This window comes from Spermophilus citellus, assembly GCF_964194105.1.
Source record: "Spermophilus citellus genome assembly, chromosome: 3".
Taxonomy (NCBI): Eukaryota; Metazoa; Chordata; class Mammalia; order Rodentia; family Sciuridae; genus Spermophilus; species Spermophilus citellus.
The window spans coordinates 21,669,342-21,686,697 of record NC_138184.1 but is presented as its reverse complement, the minus strand read 5'-3'; the positions used below and the strand labels follow the sequence as shown (position 1 = coordinate 21,686,697).

Genomic DNA, 17,356 nt, shown 5'->3' with positions numbered 1-17,356 from the left:
CAAATAGTGATAATTTAAATTCTTCTTTTCCTATTTTTATGCCTTTAATTTCTTTCGTCTGTCTACTTGCTCTGGCCAGTGTTTCGAGAACTATATTGAATAGAAGTGGTGAGAGAGGGCATCCCTGTCTTGTTCCAGACTTTAGAGGGAATGCCTTCAACTTTTCTCCATTCAGAATGATGCTAGCCTGAGGCTTAGCATAGATAGCTTTTACAATGTCAAGGTAAGTTCCTGTTATCCCTAGTTTTTCTAATGTTTTGAACATAAAGGGATGCTGTACTTTGTCGAATGCTTTTTCTGCGTCTATCGAGATGATCATATGGTTCTTATCTTTAAGTCTATTGATGTGGTGAATAACATTTATTGATTTCCGTATATTGAACCAGCCTTGCATCCCAGGGATGAATCCTACTTGATCATGGTGCACAATTTTTTTGATATGTTTTTGTATCTGATTCGCCAGAATTTTATTGAGGATTTTTGCATCTAGGTTAATCAGAGATATTGGTCTGTAGTTTTCTTTCTTTGAGGTGTCTTTGTCTGGTTTCAGAATCAGGGTGATGTTGGCCTCATAGAATGAATTTGGCAGAGCTCCCTCTTTTTCTATTTCCTGAAATAACTTGAAAAGTATTGGTATTAATTCTTCTTTAAAGGTTTTGTAAAACTCCACTGTATACCCTCCGGTCCTGGGCTTTTCTTGGTTGGTAGTCTTTTGATTGCTTCTTCTATTTCATCCATTGAAATTGGTCTGTTTAAATTGTGTGTATCCTCCTGACTCAGTCTGGGCAAATCATATGACCTAAGAAATTTATCGATGTCTTCAGTATCTTCTATTTTATTGGAATATAGGTTTTCAAAATAATTTCTAATTGTCTTCTGTATTTCTGTAGCATCTGTTGTGATATTGCCTTTTTCATTCCGTATGTTAGTAATTTGAGTTCTCTCTCTTCTTCTCTTCGTTAGCATGGCTAAGGGTCTGTCAATCTTATTTATTTTTTTGAAGAACCAACTTTTAGTTTTGTTAATTTTTTCAATAGTTTCTTTTGTTTCAATTTCGTTGATTTCTGCTCTGATTTTAATTATTTCTTGCCTTCTGCTACATTTGCTGTTGTTTTGCTTTTCCTTTTCTAGGGCTTTGAGATGAAGTGTGAGCTCATTTATTTGTTGGTTTTTCCTTTTTTTGAGGAATGACCTCCAGGCGATGAATTTCCCTCTTAGAACTGCTTTCATTGTGTCCCATAGATTCCGATATGTTGTGTCTGTATTTTCATTTATCTCTAAGAATTTTTTGATTTCCTCCTTTATGTCTTCTGTAACCCATTGATCATTCAGTAACATATTGTTCATTTTCCATGTGATGTAGGATTTTTCCTTCCTTCTTTTATCATTGATTTCCAGTTTCATTCCATTATGATCAGATAAAATGCATGGTATTATCTCCACCCCTTTATATTTACTGAGGGTTGCCCTGTGGCATAATATATGGTCTATTTTTGAGAAGGATCCATGTGCTGCTGAGAAAAAAGTATATCCACTTGATAATGGTTGATATATTCTATATATATCAGTTAAGTCTAGGTTATTGATTGTGATATTGAGTTCTATAGTTTCTTTATTCAACTTTTGTTTGGAGGATCTGTCCAATGGTGAGAGAGGTGTGTTGAAGTCACCCATAATTATTGTGTTGTGGTCTATTTGATTCTTAGACTTGAGGAGAGTTTGTTTTATGAACGTCGCAGCACCATTATTTGGTGCATAAATATTGATAATTGTTATGTCTTGTTGGTGAATGGTTCCTTTTAACAGTATATAATGTCCTTCCTTATCCCTTTTGATTAACTTAGTCTTGAAGTCGATTTTATTCGATATGAGGGTGGCCACCCCTGCTTGCTTACGAGGACCATGTGCGTGGTATATTTTTTCCCAACCTTTCACCTTCAGCCTGTGTATGTCTTTTCCAATCAGATGTGTCTCCTGGAGGCAACATATTGTTGGATTTGTTTTTTTAATCCATGTTACCAGCCTATGTCGCTTTATTGGAGAGTTTAAGCCATTAACGTTTAGAGTTACTATTGATATATGGTTTGTACTGCCAGCCATGTTTGATTATTTATCTTTTTTTTTTAATTTAGTTTGTTTCTCCATGATTATCTTTCCCCTCGCCCTCTGTCATTACCGAGGCACTTCCCACTGATGGTTTTGGTTATTGTTTTTCATTTCTTCCTCGTGTAGTGTTTTGCTCAAAATGCTTTGTAATGCTGGTTTTCTGGCTGCAAATTCTTTTAGCTTTTGTTTATCATGAAAGATTTTTATTTCATTGTCATACCTGAAGCTTAATTTTGCTGGATACAGAATTCTTGGTTGGCATCCATTGTCTTTCAGTGTTTGAAATACATTGTTCCATGACCTTCTTGCTTTCAGTGTCTGTGATGAAAAATCCGTTGTTAACCTTATTGGTTTACCCCTGAATGTAATCTGCCTCCTTTCTCTTGTAGCTTTTAATATTTTCTCTTTGTTCTGTATATTGGATATCTTCATAACAATGTGTCTTGGCGTTGGTCTACTGTGATTTTGTGTGCTCGGTGTCCTGTATCATCTACAATTTGTATATCCGTTTCCTTTTTTATTTCTGGAAAGTTTTCTGTAATTATTTCATTCAGCAGGTTACTCATTCCCTTGGTTTGAATCTCTGTACCTTCCTCTATCCCGATGACTCGTAAGTTTTTTTTTTTTATGTTATCCCATATCTCTTGGATGTTTTTCTCGTGATTTTTTACCAGCCTTTCTGAGTTGGCTAGACTCTTTTCAAGATGATATATTTTGTCTTTACTATCTGACGTTCTGGCTTCTACTTGCTCCACTCTGTTAGTGATACTCTCAATTGAGTTTTTGATTTGGTTTATCGTTTCCTTCATTTCTAGAATTATTGTTTGATTTTTTTAAATAATCTCTATCTCCTGATAAAGATGCTTAACTTCTTCTTTTATCTGTTTATGTAATTCATTTTCAATGTGATCTTTAAGGTTCCTTTCCATCTATCTAAGGTGTTCCTTGAGTTCTTTATATGGCCATTTTTCTGATGACTCCAGGTCCTCCTGAGTATTTAGGCTGTCCTTCATTGTTTGTACTCCTTTTCTTCCTTGCTTTTTGATGCTGCTCATATTACTTCTTGTTCTGTTTGACTGCTGAGTTACTGTTTACTCTTATAAATTTATTTGATGCTTGGGAGGAAAGATATTAGAAGGGAAGGGAAGAAGTCACTAAAGAGAATGAGAGTAGGCAGGTAGAATTCAAGGAAGGGGGAATAAGAAAATTGAAAAGAAATGAAAAGACAAAAGAAAAAAATAGAAAATAAAGAAAGAAAGAAAGAAGAAATAAAATTTAAAACAAAAAAATAATGATAATAAAAAAATGAAAATTAAAGTTTTTTAAAAATAATAATAATAATAAAATTTTAAAAAATTTTTAAAAATTGAAAACATTTAAAAAATGTTAAAGAACAACAACAACAAAAAAATGAAAATGAAAGAAAAAAAAATAATGTTGGATCCCTTAGATTTTAAATTGTCACTCATCTTATCAGTCATAGAGCTCGATTAACTTCTCTTCCAGTAGGTGGAGCTGTGCCCACTGGGCCAAGCTTCTCTTCTCAATAGGTGGGAACCAGTCACTGTGCAGCAGCTCTTCCTCCCAGACTGTGCGGGTCTCCAATCCTGAGTGTCTAGGGCCTTCTTTTGTGTTTCCTCAAGCCAGGCCCCGCTCACCTGTGACGCTCACCACAATACTGGCTACACGCCAGGTATGGTGCTCCCGGGAGCCCTGTTTTCATGAACATCTGGGCATACTCTCCCTGTTTGCCTCCCTCAGACCCTAAGTTTGTAGAGCTTGGGGCTGAGAACCCCCAGCGAATTTTCTTGCCCTCCGGTAGCCACTCCCCTGGTAGCTGGTGCAAGGGACCTCAGTTGTCAGCACTGGTGGGAGCGGTAGCCGGGAGTTCCGCGCCGCTAGTCCCGCGCCATTCCTGATTCCCTCGGTCTGGCTATCGTGCTCACGGGAGAGCTGGGAAGGGCCCTTAAGGTTTCCCCGCTGTGTGGAGAGGGAAGGCTAGGGGATTACACACCTGTAGCCGCTGGTTTCAATGAAGTTATCTCCTCCACCCGTGACGTCAGTTCTCTGCCATGGTGGTATCCCATGCAAATAGTGACCGTTCCCTTTGCCGGGTGACCAATGCAACGGGTGGGTCCTGACTGTCTCTCCCATGCTCCGTTTCAATCCTGTGGCCACTGCCTATGAAGGCTCGGTTGGCTTTTACCTCTGTAAGTTCAGGAGGGCCGACCAGTTATTTCAGCGGGATCGTTAGTGCTGAGTCACGAGAAGCAGGCGAACCGGAGCTTGAATGCAGCCGATCCGGGCTCGGTGTGTTCCGAGAGGCCCAGACTGTTCGCCCCAGATCCACGTCAGCTCAGCATTGCCTGGTGATCCTGAGCAAACAGCATTTAGACAGTTTATGTCTCCCTATGCCCGCGCAGCTGAAGGGGTCAGAGACTTGATCTCTCTGCGCCTGCCGCCATGTTGGATCCCTTAGATTTTAAATTGTCACTCATCTTATCAGCTGTTCCATTTTGTTCGGCGGGTCAGCGGCTCACTCGCGCGGTGAAGAGTCTGCTCTAACGAGCTCCGCAGGAAGCGGCAGCGGCGGCGGTGGTGGTGGCGGCAGCGGCGGCAGCGACCCGGCAGCGGCCCAGCTGCGGCCCTCGGGACGCCCCAGATGTTCACTCTTGGCTCCAATTTCATAGTATTATTTGGATTTGTCATAGGCAATTTTTTTCTATATGCATGCTTTACTTGTGTGTGTTTTTAAAATGGTAAGAAAATCAAATTAAAAAGATATCTGACTGGACAAAACTTTGGACTCTGACTTCAAAATGGTTATCAGATAAAGGCATCTTAGGGATGATATTCATTGCTTGATCAGGTTTGGTTCCATGAGGACCCGGGGTTATACCATACAGAGTGCCTCTCAGAATTGTCTCTCTGAAGGATGGAGGCTGACTTTTGTCTCCTAGTGACTTAAAGTTTTCACAAAAGGCATTAATTTCTCCTGCAAGAAGGCAGAGAGTGATTCAGGCCTTGAGGTGGCAGCTGACGTTGTGCAGGAGGATTGTCCGCTGGGGATGTAACATGAGTATGATAACTTTGATTTCCTCTTTTCTATATTCTTGATGCTCTGCTTTCCAAGGCCTTGCTGCTCAGGAAGGTCCTGTTTTTGTAGTGTTAGGTAATTCCTAGAGATAGTAGTATACAGACTTGCCTCTGAGTGTGACTTCATAAGTGAACGAACCAATCCTGGGTCCATATCCTCACCTGCTCCTTCTATCAGGCGTCTGCAGTCTGGGACACTATTCCCATCCCTCAACTCCCCCAGGATCAAGGGTAACCACACCTGTAGCCCAAAGCCAGAGGAAATTAGTCATGCAGCCCTGAACCTGCTCAGCTTCCTTCTTTTCTTTCCCTATTCTTCCAGGGGCCACCCGTCTCTCTCTCTCTCTGCCTGTTTTTCTCCCTGTCTGTGCTTCACCTTGTGGCCCTGTGTGGCATGCCATGCCTCCTGTTTCTAGGGGACCTTGAGTTTAATAAAAACTTCTTTCATCCCAGTCATGTTTATGTCTGTGTGTCAAACCACACCTGTTTGAAATGAATCGGAGTGCCTTAGGATTGGAGGAGTCCCCTTGGCCATCAGGTTAGCCAGGGAACCATGTTTGCATCTCCCTGATAACCCCTCTTATCTGAAGCTCATTTCATAAAGAGCTTCCTGTGTCCCAGGCACTGTGCCAGTCCTGAGATGCAATGACAAGTCGGTCAGGGTCTTGTCGACCTGAATCAACCCATCCATTGGGAGAGATGACTGTTAAATGATAAAATACCGAACAAGAGTGAAAAGTGTTGTGCCTGGGAGGAGCAATGAATCATGGAAGCACACAGAGAGGGTGTCCAACCCATGGAGGGGCCTCCAGGGAAGACTTCCAGGGGTCGTGTCTAAGCTGAGACCTGAAGAATAGCAGGGAGGAGAGGAATGTCCTGGATTAAAGGAACAGCAGGTGTGAAGGTGTGAAGACAGGATGCCTCTGTCCAGAAATGGAAGAAGCTCAGGATGGTTGGAGCACTGAGGTATGCGCACTTTCTCTAAAGAGCTCAGAATGGTGTAACCTAGCTGCAGAGAGTGGATCACAGAAGAGCGGGAGTTTGGCACGGAGGCCAATCAGGAGGCTGTTGGCTGTTGCCAGTGTCCTTGATTCAGTCAAGTCATCACAGTGAGAAATGGACTGATTGAAGAGATGTGTAGAAGGAAAAAATGTGCTTGAGTATATGGGGCAGAAGAAGGTGTGGAATGAAGGTCAGGCTTCTGGTTTAGGTATCTGAGTGGAAAATGCTACCTTTTAGCCTGGTAAGAAACAGAAGCTATTTTGGTAAAGTGTGTGTGTGTGGGGGGGGGGTGGTGGTGGGGATGAGTGCACAGCACACTCTCTTAAACTCCTGCCTCGAGGTCGACCATGATGGAACTCCCTTAGTAAGTTTGAAAACCATTTTTCTAATGCATCTCCAGTAAGAAGGAAAAGATTCTGGTAAAATCCAGGTTTGGGGAGCACAGATTTTTTTAGGACCACACATTTTCAAGGAAAATCTCCAGGCTCCTTCTCCCCATCTGGTGGCCCTGGGAGCCCTGTCTAGAGTGGGTGGAAATCTGAACCCTGCTTTTACTTCATTTCCCGTTGCTTACTGAGCTCAGTGGTCCCTATCAGGCTGGCCAAGCTCCCTTCTGTTTCTGTTACTCATTTGTCCGTAGGACTGTTCCCTTCAGACCCTATAGTAGAGCATCCCTCCTGGAGACTGTGGTCCTGGGATGTCAGGTGCCAGAAACCAGAGGGTAGTTCCCCTAGAGTCTCCTTCACCCAGGTGAGGGGGACAGTTACCTTAGTGGCCCCTCTGACAACAGCATCAGGTCTTGGCCTTGCACATCACCCTGGTGTTGGCACATCCCAGTGGGCTTTGGGACTGTCAGTCTAGAGCTTCAAGGGAACCTCACTATCAAGGCCAAGGTAGGTGATTGGGTCTCCTGGTGGTGACTAGGCAGTGGCAGGAAACCACCTCCATTTTAATCTGTCTTCTCCAAGGGTATCCCTCAGGACCCAAATTGCCTTAGGAGATGGTGGTGTTGGGGTTCCTCATGTCCAGCTTTGCTTTGCTGTAGATGCTTATCAGAGATGGATGGGTCAGGGAAAGGTCCATGAGGGCCCACATGTGGGTCAGTCCACTTCCAGTGTCCACCTGAATTGGAATCACTGGCTATTGTGGGGAAGGAGCCTTTAGGGTCATTCCATCCAAGCTGGCCCTTTGTAGTGAGGGAGGCTGGTCCAGAGAGTGAGGTCAGGCAGCCAACACACACTGCCTCTGCTGACTCCTTGTCCCCTCTTCTCCCTAATGCTACACACTGGCTCCCTGCAGCCAAGGTATCCGGCATGAAGAGGGTCCACAAGACATGAATGCACCAGCCATGGAGTGGTGAGGGGGAGATGTTGGCCTCATTTCCAAAAGATAGGAAGACCTGGGGCAGGGAAGGCATGAGTGTGGAGGAACTGGAGGCAGGAGGGGGCCGTGGGATATTCTGAGGCTTTCCCACTTCCTTTTGCTTGTCTTTTGATGTTCAGGGTACTGAGAAGAGAATGTGTTTGGTTCCTGTAGAAACTGCCACTGGCTCAGAAAGAGAGTAAAAACAGACAAAAAAGAAAACGCATCTGGGGGCCATTCCTCCAGGTCACATGGTTGAAGGGAAGTGGAGGGCCTAATGGTGACTCAGGGAGGCTGGGGATGCTCTTAATTGCACAGGGAAGGGACCTCTGAGATGATCTTATGAGGCCTTTTTGGTTGCCTGAAGCAGGAGTGCACATGGTCCATGGCCCCAGTACAGAGAGGATGGGTCACATTGGATTTGCTGAGTCCCATGGAGTCCAGGCAGTAACTGCAGCTCCCAAGGGCCAGGCTCAGGACTGGGCCTGTAGCTCCAGGAAGCTGGCCAGGCTCCCTTCTGTTTCTGTCACTGGTTTGTCTGTAGAAATCCTCCCTTCTCTCTCCTTACAGACTGGCTTTCGACAGAACAGACCAACTGCTGTCATACTTGCTGGGTGGCCACGGACCCCCACTTTCATTTGATGAGCAGAGCAAGTCAACCTTACCACAATCCCAAGTTCCCAGGGCTGAGGACAAGGGTGAGGATCTGTTGGCCCAGAACTGGTCAGGGTCCAGGACCACCCCATCAGCTTTGGTCCGGGGTCAGGGTGCCTGGACAAATGTAGCTGCTGGGGTGGATTGTGGGGGACAGAACTGGAACTTTTGAGAGAAACTGGGAGTCTATTGATGCTGCACATTCACTGCAGAACTGATCCCGAACAATCCCCTTTTGTTACCCACAAAGGAACTTTTCAGAACAGCGAGCACATACATGAGAATAATGGAACTGGGTTTGTTCTGTTGGCCTGGTTTCCTCTTTAAGGGAGATCTTTTAAATTCTGTCTGCTTTGTGCCTAGTTTTCTATGCATTCCAGAAACTTATCCCATACTTCACATAGTATCAAAACTCTCTGAGAAGAATCTGGCAAATGCAATAAGTATATTTAATCTGGGGAGAATTTTTGTGATGTGAGCTACATTTTTAAAAATTATTTATTCAGTCACCACATAGTCATTGATTCTTACTATATATGAGTGCTCTGCTGGCAGGTGTCATTAAAGGAAATGCTCATGGGTACAGAGACCTCCCAGTGGAGTGCCTCAGACAGCTCCTGGCAGCTCTGCTCCTACTTGGCCTTGCAGGCACCCATATTCCTTCCCTTTCCAGTGGCTCCATGCTGCCTTAGAGCTGTGGTGCTGGCATCTGTCATAGGGGGAAGTTGGGAAAACCCAGGATGCTGGGCCCACTTCTGGTTCAGTGCTTCTGGAGTAGGGTTGTAATCCCAGATTCGTGGGACCCCAATAAACCTCCAGGAGCCGAATCCAATGCAATCACACAAGAGTCTTTATTGCAAGCTTGAGCCTGGATTCACAACCGTGTCTGACGCAGCGGTCCTAAGGAATGAGTCCTGGCCCTTAGTTCAGTGAGGATTTTTAGGTTTTTTGGGGGATACTCTATGCATCACAACATCACACAAATCATTCACACCACGGGAAAATCAAACAACTCTTAACATTGATTAGCACATTCACTTGCAGGAACAAGTCGGGTAGGGGTGATTGGTGATTTCAAGAGGTGGATAAATTTGAACTGATGGGTGTACACGCTAAATTACATGGTTTCCTAATGAGTTATTAATCACCTAAACTACTGGGAGGGTCACCTGGCATTTCAGGTATTTTCCCTGTCTCACGCTGATTGGTGGTTGCTAGGGGGTTGCTATGGGTCCTCACCAGGGACACCTGGCTCTGCAGATCTCTCCTGTTATTTACAGACAAACAACTCAGCGGGTTGGGTATGTGCCTAGGGGCGCTCTATGGGTTTTTCTAAGGACAAGGGTCACGCCCCCTCCCTCTGGACAGGCCTTGAGGTAGAAGCTGGTTTCTCAAAAATGGAGTCACCTCAGTTTCTCAGGGCCTGAGAATCCACATTTCTGATCAGTTCCCAGGAGATACTGAGGCTGCTAGTCTAGGTACCACGTGCTGGTCACTGCCACTGGATGTGCACTTGCTAAAGTGTACAGAGCTGATACTGCCACATTCAACTGCCAATGGGACAGAAAAGGGACAGAGAAAGGCCACCGCAGCCAACTTCCTTTGAAACAAGTGGCACAGGCAGAGTGATTGGCGCTCATGCCAAAGGTAAGAACTTTTGTCACACGGCTATGAGCACTGGCGATGGAGGTGGGGCAAAGTCATCTTTCACTGGATGGCCATGTGCCCTGGAGAGGAGGATGAGCATACTAGTGGGGGACAATTAGAAGTCTCTCGAGAGGGCCCATGGAATCACATGGAGATGGGAGCAGAGGAGTTCCCAGCACTTAGTGGAGGACACAGATGTGGAAAATTCCCTTGTGGGGCATGATGGCCAGCGTTGTATGGTGGCTAACCCAGAGGGGAGGCTGAGGAGAAGCCCAAGCCTGTGTGCAGGCGTTTTCTGCAAAGGCCTGCAGAAGGTAAGGGCAAGCCAAGCTGCCCAGACTTTGCTCTCTCTCTCTCTCTCTCTCTCTCTCTCTCTCTCTCTCTCTCTCGAGCAGCTAGCTGTTCCTCCACCTGGACTACAATTTCTTCACTCTTCCCTGCACCTAGGATGCTCCTTTGTTCACTGTCGCTGTGGTTTTGTGGGTTGGGGCTGATGTCTTTCCCAGTCTCAAGCTATCTTTTTCCACCCCATCCCCCAGGCATCTTGGCTCTGGAGAAGGCTGCGTGGCAAGAGGCGCTCAGCGATGGCATTCTGCCTCTTGATGATCCTGTCTGTGGTGGCTGTTAACCGCTTCCCCCCAGAGCATCTAGCTGCTGGCCCAGACCCTGGCCCTATGGATCCCCAGGGGGAGACTGGCACCCCTGGGCCCCACATTCGCCAAGCTCTGAGCTCCAGCCGGAGACAGCGAGCAAGGAACATGGGATTCTGGAGAGGCCGGGCTTCGCCAAAGAATTCCATCTTGGCCTGTGCTGAGAAGCAAGGCCACAGAGGGCAAATGGACAGAAGGACACAGTCCCCAGAAGGGGACACCAGGCATTTGGGGAGGGCCAAGAGGGCCATTGCTTTGGCAAGAGATCTGAGAGTCAGTACCCAGCATCTTGTGCGTCTGGGGGAACATGAAGTCAGAGGTGCAGGAACCAAAGCCCTGGGACACCCCTGGCACAGCAGCCCCATCAAGGAGACATGGAGAGAGATGGGTTTCCTGGTCAATCCACTCACAGGGAGCAACGAGGCAGCTCTTCCAGCCTGGAGAGCTACTGCTGCACTGACCCTCCCATCCGCTCCAGCGGCAGGCAGGGATCAGCTGCTGGGAACTGAAGACAGGATCTCAACTGGTGGGGAACAAACAGAGGACAACACCCCAGGCTTGGGGGCTCATCAGTGGCCTAACTCTGTTGGGGAGCTGCAGACATCTATATGGTGTGACGCGAAGACCCCCGGGCTGTTGGCCAGCACAAGGACTGCTGGGCAGGTTCCCCCATGGCTCACAGAACATGATGTGCAGACCCTTCAGATGTTGGCCCAGGGAGAGGTGGTGGGCAAAGCCAGGGTCCCCGCCCATGGGCAGGTGCTGCAGGTTGGCTTCTCTGCCCAGGGTACCCTTCAGGACATGTCTCCTCCCAGCTTCAGCCAACTCTGCTCCCAGGGGCTCTGTGGTCTGATCAAGAGGCCTGGGGACCTGTTCGAAGTCCTTTCCTTCCACATGGACCGTGTGCTGGGTCTTCGCCGGAGCCTGCCTGCTGTGGCCCGGCGCTTCCACAGTCCCCTGCTGCCCTATCGCTACATCGATGGTGGCATAAGGCCTGTCATTTGGTGGGCACCTGACGTGCAGCACCTGGGTGACCCAGATGAAGACCAGAACTCTCTGGCTTTGGGCTGGCTGCAGTATCAGGCCCTGCTGGCCCGTGGCTGCAGCTGGCCAGGCCAGGCCTCGTGCCTGGGCATCCACCGTGGGGAGTGGGCACGCCTGGCACTCTTTGACTTCCTTCTGCAGGTAGGTGACTCTTCCCCTGGTCCTGGTTTGACAGTGTATGAATATGTACACCACAGAAATTAACCAGTGCTACAGATCAGACTATCTTTTATTCCTAGAGAATGGGTTGTTAAGTGTTTACCAGCATGCCACTGTTTATAACCGAATATTTTTGAATCAACAATGATTCAAAACAAGGAGAGAGATAAAGGGTAATAGCAGTTCAGTGTAGGCACCAAAGAGTGCCTGTGGTCCCTGCCATGCCCTGGTGTTGTTGTGTTGAAGGGAAGAATGGGGATCCTAGGAAAGGTTGGGCTCTTAGGGCATGGGATCTAACTGGGGAGTCTATCTATCTATCTATCTATCTATCTATCTATCTATCTATCGTACCAGGGATTGAACCCAGGGTTACTTAACCACTGAGCCACATCCCCAGCCCTTTTTATTTTTTATTTTGAGACAGGGTCTCACTAATTGCTCAGGGCCTCCCTAAGTTGCTGAGGGCTTCAGCTCTTTATTAACTGGCCTGTTACCAGTGTGGCTGTCTCAGTTTTTGTAAGCTGGGAGTCAGTTGTAGACACACACATGCAGAAACACAGCTGGAAAGAAACATAGACAAAAATTAAATAAAGCTCAGCAAAGGTGGACATGTGCAGTACATGCACACTGGGTCAAGTCCCTATTTCTGTAGAGACCTTTATTTATTTATTTATTTTTAAGAGAGAGAGAGAGAGAGAGCGAGAGAGAGAGAATTTTTTTTTAATATTTATTGTTTAGTTTTCGGTGGACACAACATCTTTGTTTCTATGTGGTGCTGAGGATGGAACCTGGGCCGCATGTATGCCAGGAGAGCGCGTTACCACTTGAGCCACATCCCCAGCCCCTATAGAGACCTTTATTGAAGATAAAGGTCAATACTAGCTCTTAGGTTCACCTATGGAGATGAGTAGACAGGCCATAGGACAAGATTCAGGGTCACAGCCAGGTAGCCAGGGACAAATATGCCATATTTGGTTGGTTAGAAAATTCTTAGATGAGGACTGGGGATATATCTCAGTTGGTAGAGTGCTTGCCTCGAATGCACAAGGCCCTGGATTCAATCCCCAGCAACACACACACACACACACACACACACACACACACACACACACACACAAATATTCTTAGGTGACACATAATACTTTGGAGATTTCCCATAAAAATCTAGCTTTCTTTAAAATTCAGGGTTGTTTAATAACACTGGGCCTCCATTCCCATAGGTCAGGATCAGCTCGAGCTGAGCAGCTGGAGGCTGCTATACTGTCCTTTTGGCCATGGGCCCCACCTCCTCATGGTCTAACATCCAGCTCCTCCTGCCTCTGTGGCCCCTTGAATATAGCAGACCTGTAGATGCTTCTAGTCACAGATTGGCCAATTCCCTGTAGTCCTTCCTGTTCCTCTAGTCTGTGTTCCACAGCTGTTTTGTGGAGGAGGAGTCACGGGCTTCAGTATCGCATAGACTTGGGCTAAACCCCTGTGCCCAAGGCCACTTGCCACCCTGTGACACTGAGCAGATTACTTCACCTCTCCCAACCTCATTGTTCTCACCTCCATGATGGGATTGGGTATCCCATCCTCATCCCCTCAGGCCTGGCCATTTTAGTACATAGTATCTCCTACATGTCAGCAGTTCTATCTTCCGACTTGCTCTGGGCCCTGCAGCCGGCTCGGGCCAGTGTGTGACACCCTGGAAGTGCTGGGAAATTAGTGCTCTCCAGGGGATGTGACCATCCATCCAGGTTGGGGTGGGTTTCCCAGGCCATAGGACTCTCCATGCTGGAACTGGGACATTCCCAGGTAAATAGGGAAAAAAGCTGGCCATGCCACCTCCTGAGGCAGCCCTCAACCATGACTGATGGGAGTTGGTGTAAATGTCCCATGTGCATGTTCTGCACATCTCAGAGTCTCCAACGGGATTGAAGCCCAATTATCACTAGGGGTAAGTCTGGCTTTCCCTATCTTGTCCCCCAAGTTCTCTACTTATGTGTCTTAGAGTTAGCTCACAAATACATTGCTTTCAGTTGAATCTTTGTCTCAAGCTCTGTCTCTGGGGGAGCCCAGCCTATGTCAGATGGTAACACAGACATTGTACAGTTTCTGCACGTGAAATCCTTTATGTAACAAACTTTAATGCCCTTAATGCAGTACCTGGAGGGTACACACTCAACCATCAGCAGGCAGTGAGCCCAACACTTGTCAGGGATTAACTCACTTGCAAATGAGATACTACATTTATCTCTATTTTAAAGTTGAGAAATTGAGCCCAGATAGGTTCAGTTACTTGCCTAGGGTCACAGCTGGTGGGCTGAGATGCAGCCTGGATGATGGAACTCAAGAGCTCTCTTCATTGCAGGGTCCCTATTCAGCTGGCCATGAATGAGGGCAGGAAAAGGGGACACTTGCAGGGATGCCCTGGGGCCTCGGATCTGAGGCACAGCTCCATGCAGAGGCCCAGTCCCGATCATGTGCTTGAGGCTGCTTTCTGCTCCACACAGAGTCCCTCTGTTCATCTCCCAGGGTTGCAGCATGAGCATCTTCCTCGCTGCCAAGCCCTGCTGTGGGGACAGAAGTCTCTGCAGCCAAGGCACACACAGGTTGGTTGTGTGGTCAGACACAACCCAGCTGGGCCTGCTCCACCTCTTCCTGGGCTTGCTGGACATTAGTCAAGTCAAACACCCCTGTCTGGCTGACATCACTTTCCTAGAAGCCACTGGCAGGGCTGCAGATTGTGGGCTTCTCTGCCAGGAACCCAAGGTACCTTCTGACCCTGAGCTGGGTATGACCCTACATGCAGCCTACTCTGGGGTTGGTATACATACTCATTGGTTTGGTTTTATTCTATATAATCCTTATTTTTTCTGTTTCTGTGTGTCACAACATACCATTTACCTGGACATGGAATATACATGCACCACACTCACACATCTCCACATGCCCATGATCCATACGTATGCTTCACAAATCCCACATAGCACTCTGTAATCATTAGTGATTGCTGAAATAATGCTTGATAACAAAGTTCCCCAAAATCCAATGGCTTAAAACACCAACTTCTATTTTTTTCTTACTCCAGGGTCTGTGGGTCACTTGGGCTCAACTGAGGTTGGCTCCCAGCTGCGGGTTGGTTTGAGGTTTGTTCTTTATTTCTCCATTCTGGGGCCAGGTAGAAGGAATGACACTTCCACAAGCAAACTCTTCTCATGAGAACTGAAGTTCAAGAGCTCAACCAGACTGCAAAAGCACTGTCAGTGTCACATCTGTTAATAGACTTTTGGCCAAAGCAAGTCAATGGCCAAGCCCAATATCAGACTCTGCCCAGAACAGAAGGAGTGAATATTTATTAGTCAGTCATCAGATCAATCACACACACTCCTCCCCAAAGCGCATATTGTACACTTATGCACAAACTTTATGTGCCCACAGGCACACATATGTGTACACCATTCACCCCCTGCACTCCCTACAGCAGTCAGACACGGCCCCACTGGGGCTCAATCTTCCTGGGTCCTCAGAGGAAGAATGCAGAAGGTGCTTCAGAGTTGTCCCATTAAAAGCCAAGGAATCCGGGCTATTTGTCCTCTAATATGTAACTTTCATTGGTTGAAACCACTCCTGGGGGCATTGACTTCCCAGGACTGGCAGCATGTGCAAGCACACACTAAGAGATCATGCTCCTGCAGGCAGAGGATGGCCAAGGCAGAAAACTGCAGGTGTTTATCATAGAAAACACTGGAGCCTGCGTGGGGAACAGTGAGTGCCCAGGGTGTACGCGTGGGGCACTAATAGCTTCTGCTACTCGTGATGAATAAGTCAAAGATACGTTTCAACTGGCCAATATGACCAGGCCTGTGCTCTCAATTAAGCAACTAGTTTCTCTGAGAAAGATAAAGCACTGATAGGTAGTGGAATATCCTCCCACCTTACCCCATGCTGTGTTGAAGGAAGAGGTTTGACTAAGAGAAAGCCCATTACGTCTAAATGGATCAGCGAGAAATCAGTTGTACTTTAATTGTTAGAAATACCCAGGTGCCGCAAGAAATCAAACACGTGCTCTAAAGTGGATAGGCAAGGCACATTTTTGCCCTCTTGCTGGCTATTAAAACCTGGTCTAACCCAGCGCTGCCCTTCACCCTGATTGGAGGAGCTCAGGTCACAATCTACTCGATTGGGCTAATTTTAAAATTGGGGCAGGCAAAGGGAAGGGGGATAATTAAAATGGCTACAATTGGATCCAATTAAGGCTATATTTTGAAAATGAGCCGCAGGGCTTTTCTATTTCTCACATAATGAACAAAATGGGCGTGGAGTGTGTGTGCATGTGCGCTGTGCTTATAAGGAGGAGGTGGCTCAATGAGCTCTGGCCATCTACAGCCACAGTTGCAGTCTCTCTGGTGGAAGGTGGAGTCCTTGTCTTAGAGTCTTGAAAAAGTTAAGATGGTGACTGCTCAGCCAAGCTATGGCTGGGAGGAGCCGTGACCTTCATTCCGCTACACTACAGTTTTATCTTAAGGGGAGCCAAGAGGCTCTCTACTCAGGAGGCCAGGAAGGAGGGACTTGGGACTTGCTGGGGGATTTGACATTATCTATCCTTTTTTTTTTCTTTCTTTCTTCCAAGGGGCTTCTTATGTCTGACTCCTCCAAGAGGACACATGATGGCTGGACTGGGTGGGTGAGCCAGAGAATTCTGGCAGACTGTGAGCTGGTAGTGTTAAAGCATAGAAGTCATTCTGCACCTCTGCCTGTGGGACAGATGGTCTGGGTTGCCACCATCCTAGTGCAGGTGGTAAAATCCCCTGTCTGCAGTTGAGGGCTGCTCTTGGGGGTGGCATGGGAAAGAGCTCCGTGGAAGCCACATGGCACTGGAAGTTAGAGGGAAAACTTGGAAGTTTGCCCACATGGTCGGGCTCAGAGAGCATAGCTCTTCCACAACCTAGTCAGATGGTGTATTTCCCTGCCAAGACCAAGCAAGGTCTTCTCAGTGCTTTAGTTATCAGTACTTCAAGTCCCCATGGCCTCAAGGACCTGCACACCCCATCTGCTTCTGTCCTCTCCAGCTTTATCCCTCGGCTCCTGGCCTTGGTCAGTTTCTAAACGCACAGCTCAGGCCAGGCACAGAGCCTCTGCACCCACTCTCCTCCTGGCCTGGAGCCTCCTTGCTCTGACTGGCTTGTAACTCCTCCTCTGGCCTCAGCTCTCCCCACCTCCTCCTCCCCAGCTGTTCGCTGTTGGTTCTCTTTCACAGATCCTATTCACAGCTTCCTTTCTGATCCTATTTACAAATAATCATTTGTTCACACATTCTCTTTCTCTCTTTTCTCTCTCTCTGTTTAGTTCAATACCACACCCCAGCACCTAGCACAGGGTCAAGCCCTCAGCTGGTCCTAGATTAGCACTTTCTAAATGAAGGAAAGAACAAGTGAACTTACAGGGTCTTTGTATGATTTTCTAAGTGCTGCTATGCTCTGCTTCTCAAATATCACTTCTTTATACCCTAAAAGAATTCCAGGGCTTTCTACAATTCTCTTAGTCTGCCCTACAATCACAGAGGTTGAAACAAGACAATCATGACCCTGGCCTTCTGGCAGTTAACCTAGACTCCAGAACAAAAGATGGTGCCTGACACCGTCCCCGCACCT

The 17,356-nt window shown here is 47.0% G+C and overlaps 1 protein-coding gene across 3 annotated transcripts in view; it reads left to right on the top strand.

Annotated features, from left to right (window-relative positions):
• GASK1A (golgi associated kinase 1A) overlaps positions 1-17,356 on the top strand; it is a 67,774-nt gene that overhangs the window by 31,933 nt on the left and 18,485 nt on the right. For all 3 annotated transcript variants that reach the window (XM_081284398.1, XM_081284397.1, XM_081284396.1), the window contains exon 2: positions 10,407-11,702. In XM_081284398.1, coding sequence (XP_081140524.1) covers positions 10,407-11,702 — 1,296 coding nt within the window. The remainder of the gene's footprint in view (positions 1-10,406; positions 11,703-17,356) is intronic.